Here is an 8,004-nt window from a genome sequence, read left to right on the forward strand (position 1 = left end):
CATGTGTGCTCTCTCTCTCTCTCTCAAATAAATAAATAAAATCTTTGAAAAAAATAAATAAATACCTGATAGAGGATTTGATAGAAGACATAAAACCAAAAGTGCTCCAGGAAAGAGGAGGGTCAAAGCCGAGGTGGTAGTGCAGAGAAATTAGGAGCTGCTAGATAAGGGTTTCAGAGAAAGTCTTTGGTGTTTGAAAAAGGACAGGGGGAGGGCAGAGAGTGCTGGGGGTCGGGAATAGCTATGAACGATATTTCAAAGGGCAGAGAAGGGACAGAAGAGTTTAAAGATATTTTCCTTGCATTAAATGTGTATGTTCTCCTTGGCATTTGCCTATAAGCCTTTAGTAGTGATTTTGATTTTTTCTAATTTTTGTTCTGGTTTTTTTGTTTCGTTTTTTCCTTGAGTATTATTCTATGCTGAGACTCATCCTCCAGGGGTCTGGTTTATACTTTTCTGCTACATTGTCACACAGTCCGGATCATGTACCTTGTTTGGAAGACAGATGACAACGCCATTTACCTGGTAGCCCTTTGGCCTTAGGAAGAAAAGTGGCTTGGCCTGCGAGCACACCCCAGCAGGTGCACGGAACACAGTTATCTGCTCTGGGGCAGGTACAGGGACCTGTGTCAGCAGAAACCCAGGAGAACGGCCGCAGTGGTGTGGCCGAGGAGCTCCTGGGGGTCTCTCATGGATTGCCTTCAACTGCAATGCCCGATCGCTTCTTCCTAATCATTTTCAGGACTGGAAGCCAGAAGTGAATCTGAAGAGACAAAGAAGACAGATAAATGAGCATTAGAGTCATTTCAAGTGCCTCTGACATAAACTTTTCATCGTACAACGGCTGGCATCAGGAAAAATGCAAAAAAACACTTCAGAATGGCAGAAACTGATCCTTGTGGGTTATCTTAGTCTTTCATTGTTTATGAGCTATTTTCCAACTCTGTAAGTTGTTGGGAGCCGAGAGCAGCAATGCAAATGATTCTTGTCCATGGACGTGAAAATGACTTTCACCCTGTGGAGTGCAATTAATCCTTCCACCGACCTTGGGGAAGAAACCAGTTTTGCATCTAGTAAGCTCATTCGTTTTGGTGTTCCTGATGGCTTACACATGCGTGTGCTTTGAATTGTTGTTTGAATCGGTTGGAATTTCTTACTGTTCCCTCGTTAATTAGTTAAATGAAGTCTTTGACGAGCATTCATTTTATGTGTAGGAAGTCATTAGGTTACCATATATATGTATAAATATGCATATGTGTCATATACATAATATCATATATATATATATATATATATTTACACACACCAGACATATATTTTAATGCTGGAGAATGAACAAATTCTTTAGAGTTTACCAAGCTGTTGTAGATAGTTCCGTCTGTTATTTCTGTGTGCTTGGCATGATAAATAACTAATTGGACCCTGTCCATTAATAATCACCACAGAGGGTCTTCCTGCCAGTCTCTCTACCTTATGGCTGAATGTGCCCACTTAAAATCAGTGTTTTGAAAAACAGCTTGTAGAATCATCTGGACCAGCATCCAACATCAAGAAACTAAGAGCCTTAGCCATGCACATCTGTTAATTTTCTCCTCCCAGTGTCCCATCTGTTCCTGGGGACGTGAGCCCTAACGTGAAGCTGGAGAGTGCTTTGAAAGTCCACTTGCCCTTCAAACTCAAAATCTCCTTCATGACAGGTTATGCCCCCATCTTGGCCTTGCCTTTGTGAAGTAGAGACGCTGTTTACTGCTTCCTCCTTCCACTGCCTGCTTTGATCTTTTCTTCAGTAGCTTCCCATGCAGGTATCGGACACGCTCCGCCTGCACGCTGGGGTAGAAGGATGCCGACACCAGGATTTTGAGTTGCGTCAGGATGGAGGACAGCAAGCCCAGCATCACTAGTACCACAAGAATGAAGCTGAGAGGAATCCAGGTCTTAGACAGAAGGATCTTTGGTTCAGGGATGCAGGTGGGTTCGAACAGAGATATGTGAAAGGAAGAATCATGGATGATGTCTTGAGTTCCTTGCTCCTAAAATGAAAGAATAAAATCCTAAGATTCATGCCATGGTTGTCCTCAGTCCCGGTCTTTCTCAATCTTGCCCTGCAATGCAAAGCATTTATCTTACAATGTGCAGGAGCTCGGGCTGGAGCAGCTAAGGCGGCACCTCCTGCGTGCTAGGATCAGAATAAAGAGGAGGACCAAATCTTACGGGAAGCTACCGCAGTGTTTTTCCAAAGTGGGTTTGTGGAAATAGAGATTTCCTTGAGAGAAGGGTATCAGATAAGTTTGTCTACTCTGTCCTTTCTTTGCAGAGTCGGGATGCCCATGAGACTGTTGAAGTCTCAAGAAGACAAAGAAATCCAGTTAACGTCAGCTAGCGGCTCTCCTGACAAATGTGACCACATCACCCAGTTTTACAGAACACCTGCTTCTACCCTGTAGGACATGTGGGACTGATGAAAGATGGTTTTAGCTCAACTGGAGGAGAAGATTTTTGGAACTTAGACCCAGTCAGATCCTCCCCATCTTGACAAACACCTTGACAGTGGACCACAATGTCACAAAGATGTGGAAGCATTGTATTATGTTCTAAAGCAACCTTCTAGACTTTGGGGGTGGGGAATTATTCTTAGTGTAAGAATACTAAAAATAGTATTTGCTGAAGGTGGCTTTAAATCCTATTTGTAGAGGTCTCAAACAGGACATTTTCTCATTTTTCCTGGATGCTCAGGTGGAGTGCATTCCTTTCTGCTTGAAGACAAGAGTACAGACCAGTTGCCCTCAGCTGACTGACACAGAGGGCAAAGGATGACATTGAACCACCCAGCCAAGACACCAGCAAGAGAAGTGTGTGCTGATTCAGCTCTTTGTTTCCCCTGACCTGAGAAAGTCATTTCATCTCTCGGTGGATTTGTTTTCTGATTTGGTAAAACAGGAATTAATGGACCAGATCCTGCCCATGAATAAACTACTCCCTGTGTAAATTAAGCACCTTGGGGATGGAGCATTAACCTTACAGGCGGGAGTCCTTAGTAAGTTTTTATCACCGCTGTACCCCAGAGCCCTGGGGCCAGGAAGAGGGAAATGACTTCTCCAAAAGAACACAACCACGCCTAGAGAACAGAGTGCACCTTGATCTACCCCAGTACCTGTGAAGACTCTGGACACTTCAAATCTGGGACCTCTCTACAATCGTCAAGTCACATCTGGAATTTCCATGGCCCCATGCCTAAGCAATGAAAAGCATTTGCGCTGCCTCTCCTTTTCTCTTATTAAAAAGACAGTTCGCCTACAATTAAAGAGAGAGATTTCAGTCCCCAGAGCAAAAGCATGCACTCTTTTTAATACGGTTGAAAAAACAACCACATCGATTGAGTCAGTGATGAGAAATCCTGCAATAAGAAAGCAGTGGGTGTCCGGTCTGGGAAGAAGTTACTTAGTCTAGGAATCTAACTGGGGATTTTGCAGTTGGGAGTCAGAACTTCATAAAGATTGAGTCAACATTTTTGTACCGGGTTGGCAGAGGGTAATGTGGAAGACAAATGAATTCTCTCAAAATGCAGAGCAATATACTAAATGGTACCCTGATGTTTTAAAATGTGTTTACCTCTCTTAAGTAAACAATTTGCCAAGACAGCATTGAGGAATGGACCGAGGTCTGGTATCAGACCGTCCTGAGAAGTTAATGTAGACCAGTGCTGTGCATAAGTAGGGACTGGAAAAGTAACAACGCTGGCTATTTTCCCGTACGATGTCCACCCATCCAGCTAGCTCACTTCGGGTCATTTCCCTTCTTCTTTACTTAAAACACTTCTTTAAAATCATATGAAGGTGGGAGAGAAATACTGGCAAAACCCTGAGGTGATGGTTCTCTCCCTGCTGAGCCTCTCCTTTGCAAACCTGTGACAACAGAGGGACCAGGAGCCTCCCAGCGCATCCTGGGATAAGGGCAGGCTCGGCGGGTCCCCAGAGGCAGCTGCTGACGGCAGTCTCCCAGGTGTGGCAGGAGAGAGTTTGAGAGGAGCCCCCACGGCAGTCTCCAGTCTCGTACCCCCATCTGCCCCAGCGCCCACCGCCCTGCTGTCGCTGTGCTCGCGGCGGCCTCCCCCACCAGGATGTGAGCCTCCACGGCAGCCCGCACAGCTTAGACATCCTTGCATCCCCCGTCCCCAGTGACGCCCCAAAATGTATTTGTCAGGACATCGTCATTGGAAAGCTTCTGGGCTTTTTTTGGAAGGCAGAACTTGCTTTTCTCTCCTTCTGTCTAAAATGGTGAGAATTCACAAAGCAGGCATGGGTATTGGCTGCGGAAGAAATGAATGAGAGAGGAGGGAAAAGAGAAGGGAGGGGAGGAAGAACCAAACAAGGAAAAAAGACAAAGGAGAAAGCGTTGGGGGAGGGGAGGGGAGAGGCCCTTTTACCTGCCAGCTTCGGGATCAAGCATGTCTGAAAGTCTAGTTTGGCTTTCACTTGTAACACCGCTCCCGTTATGACCCTGCTCCAGATATCTAGAGCACCAGGGATCTTGTAATTCACTGAATTCTTCCGAGGCAGTAGAGTGCTCGTGCTGGGGGTCATCAACTCTGAGAAGCAGCCCAGAATTAGAAGGGGCAGAGCCCAGCTACCTGCGGAGCCAGAAGAAGCAGGGAGGGAGAGTGTAGACACCACAGGAGGACCCCAGGCCCGGAGATGAAGAGAGCCATGGAAAGTGGGGCTTCAGAGGAAGGCTTGCAGACACCCTTTCTGCCATTTCCTTCTAAGAGTTCCCCTACTGTAGCTTGACAAAAGCAAGGGAAAATCAGACATGTGCAGACAGCTGTTGGCGTTTTCACCAGCCCAGGCTAGCGCACTCCACCCCAGCACGCACAACGCTCACACACCCACTCACACACATGCAAACACACAGGCCTGCGTGCACACACGTCCCACCTAGTTCAGCTTCACAACTTCTGGGTTTAAAAGAAATCAAGACAATATCTGACAATATCCACATCCTCTGAAATGCCCACATAATCACAAACTTTCCCCAGAGAAAAATGGAAGAGAAAAAAATGGGATGCACAAAAACCATGGTCTTCTTAGCTCGGGACACAGCTGCTAAGAGGAGTAAGAACAAAGGAGAGAAAGGCAGATTCCCTGAGACTCCGGGGGCACCAGCTTAGAGAAACACACCGTCTTGACTAATTAAGATTGTCATAGATCCACCAATGGCCTTCGGCTCCGTTCTTTTGGGTGGGGTTTAGATCCGTGGTTCTCAGTCTTGACCGCACATCAGAATTACTTGGAGAGTTTTTCAAAATCCCCCACCTCAGCCTCACCCCAATCCATTTGAATTCAATTTCTGGGGTGTTCTTTTGCTTGCTCAGGTCCACAGTGATGACACTGTGCAGTCACAGTAGATAACCACTGGTTTAGAAGGTCCTTGAGTGTTGGCACCTGAGCCAAAGTGTCTCCAAGTATGGTCTATGGACCACCTACTTTGAAGTCACATGGAGTGCTTATTAAAGGTACTCTCCTTTTGAAAACGGATTCTCTGTAAATTGAAGGCTGAGACTCTGTATCCATCCCAGGAAATACTTAAAACACATTTAAGGTTGAGCACCACTGACCTAAAAAAACAAGGTAGCTGTTTTCATCGCTTTAGTGGGTATTACCACATACCAGCCCCAGCCATAACATTTGGTTATTTAGGAGCCCCCTTTTTTTTTTTCGGTGCCCATCGTCTTAAATGCCATGTGGATGCATTGGGAGGCCTCCTGTGTTGTGTAAGGGCTCAAGATTCAAAGAAAAGAAGTTCTCATTCCCAAAAGGTGCTCAAAGTCTACTGGCAGAGATCCGACAGAGAGATGAAGAAGGAGCCTAGGTTCATGCCAAGCACTCTTGCTTGAGAACCAACTTCATGTTCCATATCAGAGACACCGATTCCCACATTTAAGTGTTTGCTGACTATAGAAAGCTAAAAATGCTCACCCACCATGATATATGATCCTAATGCCCAGAATCTATAAATGTTACTTTATTTGGAAAAAAGGGACTTGGCAGAAGTGACCCTGATTATCGTGGTGAGCCCTAACACAATCACATTCATCTTTTAAGAGAGACGCAGAGAGAGATTTTACATACTTGGCGGAGGAGACGATGCAAAGACAGAAATGAAGGTGGAGGGCTGCAGCCGCAAGCCATGGAAAGCTGGCAAACCACCAGAAGCTGAAAGAAGCCCGAGTGGATTCTCCCCTAGAGTCCGAAGTGAATGTGGTGCTGCCAACACTTGATTTCAGCCCAGGGATACTGATTTTGGACCTCTTACCCCCAGAGCTATAAGGGAATACATTTTTGTTGTTTTAAACCACCCAGTTTGTGTTCATTTGTTACAGCAACCCCGAGAAACTAACACAGTGACCAAGGATGTTCAGGCTGAAATCAGACTCTTAACAGTAGGACTTCGATTCAATTTAACCAACAATTATTGGGCACCAATAATGCCAATGTGCCAGGCACTGTGCCATCACAGGGATCCAAGGGTGAATAAGACACTGCCCTGGTCTGTGAGGTTCATGGTACTTCTTAAGACACCCCAGCAAACAGCCGGGACACGCCTCTAGACATGCGCCTACCTCTCTGTGCAGTTTCAAGTGAACCTCAAGCCCTGGCAAACTTTGGAAATGTTCGCTCACTGAGAAAATGAGCCGATACAGCAGGTAATCGATGGCTGCAAACAGCACCCAGATGTAGAGGTGGGTAAGTATGGGGAGGAAAAACAGCCCCAGGTTTCTCCTCTCTTTCGGAGACAATCGGAAAGACGGGATGACTACATAGTTCTTCCTTTCCTTCTTATTCAGCGGGAGGACGCAGGGCCTCTGTAGGTCCCTCTCCATTTCGTCGAACCGAACAAATTGTTTGGTAATGAAGATGTTCTCAAACTTCCGACTGCAGGGGTCCAAAAACCGTTTCATGAAGAGCCCGGTGCCAAGCAGCACCAGTAGAAGCCCTGCTAGGGCAAGTACCTGCCGACCCAGCGAGGACAGTACATCTGTCGCTGTCACCATCTGGTACAAGACACCCAGGGCTTGGCCTTTGGTGTCATTTAGCTGTGCCTCCAGGGCTTCAGTGGGACTGAAAAGCGAGACCGCCAGAGTCTGGTTCCAAGAAATAAGGTCATCAAATAGATTTAGGTGAGTGGCAAGGCCATAAATCCACTGAATTGCTTCAATATATCTTTTCAAAAGTGGAAAATGTATGGAAAAGCTCTTTGCTCTTAGGTTGCAAGTCATACCGTCCAGGAGACCTTTGAAGTTGTGAAAAATATTTTCCACGTGTCCAAAGATCACTATCCCTGTGCCGGCTGCAATCAAGGTGCTCCTGCCTTCCCGCAGTCCGCAAGAGAGGAAGAAGAGAAGAATGAAACATCGTGCATGCTTGGAGCTGCCGAGCAGCGCACTGGTGATCACCCAGGAGGTGCTGAAGACTGTGAATGAGGACAGAAACCAGGAAAAGGCCAGAGAGAGGAGGCCCACTGAAATGAAAGCCACAAAAGAGCAAACTCCCCAATGTTGGATAAAGGCCATCCAGCCAGGGCGTCTGGGAGACACATATGTCCCCCAAAGACCTAGGAAGATAGCAGTGCCCGAGGTCCAGACACCCATGCTCCCTGCGTCCCTGGAAATAAAAAAGAAACCAGGGTCAGACGTTGCTTTTCAGTGGCCCCTGTCACTTTGCAAAGGGCATGGTGGTAGACTGGCAGCCAACAATGGTCATAATTCTTTAACCTATCTTTATCTCCGCATCCCTTCCAATGTGACTTCACAGCTTCTCCCACTTAGAGGTTAGAGAAAGAGAAGAATCCATCAAGAGGCGAGTCTATTTCTCCAACCCTTGACTTCGGAGTGGCTTTGTGATGTCTATGACCAGTAGAATGTGGCAGAAATGTCACGGTGCCAATCCTGAGTCTGTGATTCACCCCTGCTTCTCTCTGGGCACCCTCCTGCTAACTTTTTAACACGCC

General features: G+C 46.5%; 1 protein-coding gene across 1 annotated transcript; it reads right to left on the bottom strand.

Moving 5' to 3' along the window:
- Nucleotides 1-688: 688 nt before the first annotated feature.
- On the bottom strand, nucleotides 689-7,652 carry DCSTAMP (dendrocyte expressed seven transmembrane protein). The gene is made up of 3 exons (XM_045895583.1): nucleotides 6,617-7,652; nucleotides 1,722-2,030; nucleotides 689-763 (listed from the first exon to the last, which is right to left on the bottom strand). The coding sequence occupies exons 1-3, from the start codon at nucleotides 7,643-7,645 to the stop codon at nucleotides 689-691; spliced, it is 1,413 nt and encodes a 470-aa protein (XP_045751539.1). The 5' UTR covers nucleotides 7,646-7,652.
- Between the last annotated feature and the right edge of the window lie 352 nt (nucleotides 7,653-8,004).

The sequence above is a fragment of the Mirounga angustirostris genome, unplaced genomic scaffold (genome assembly GCF_029215605.1).
Source record: "Mirounga angustirostris isolate CCGP_5_RB_7025 unplaced genomic scaffold, mMirAng1.0.hap1 SCAF_4, whole genome shotgun sequence".
In the NCBI taxonomy this organism is placed as follows: Eukaryota; Metazoa; Chordata; class Mammalia; order Carnivora; family Phocidae; genus Mirounga; species Mirounga angustirostris.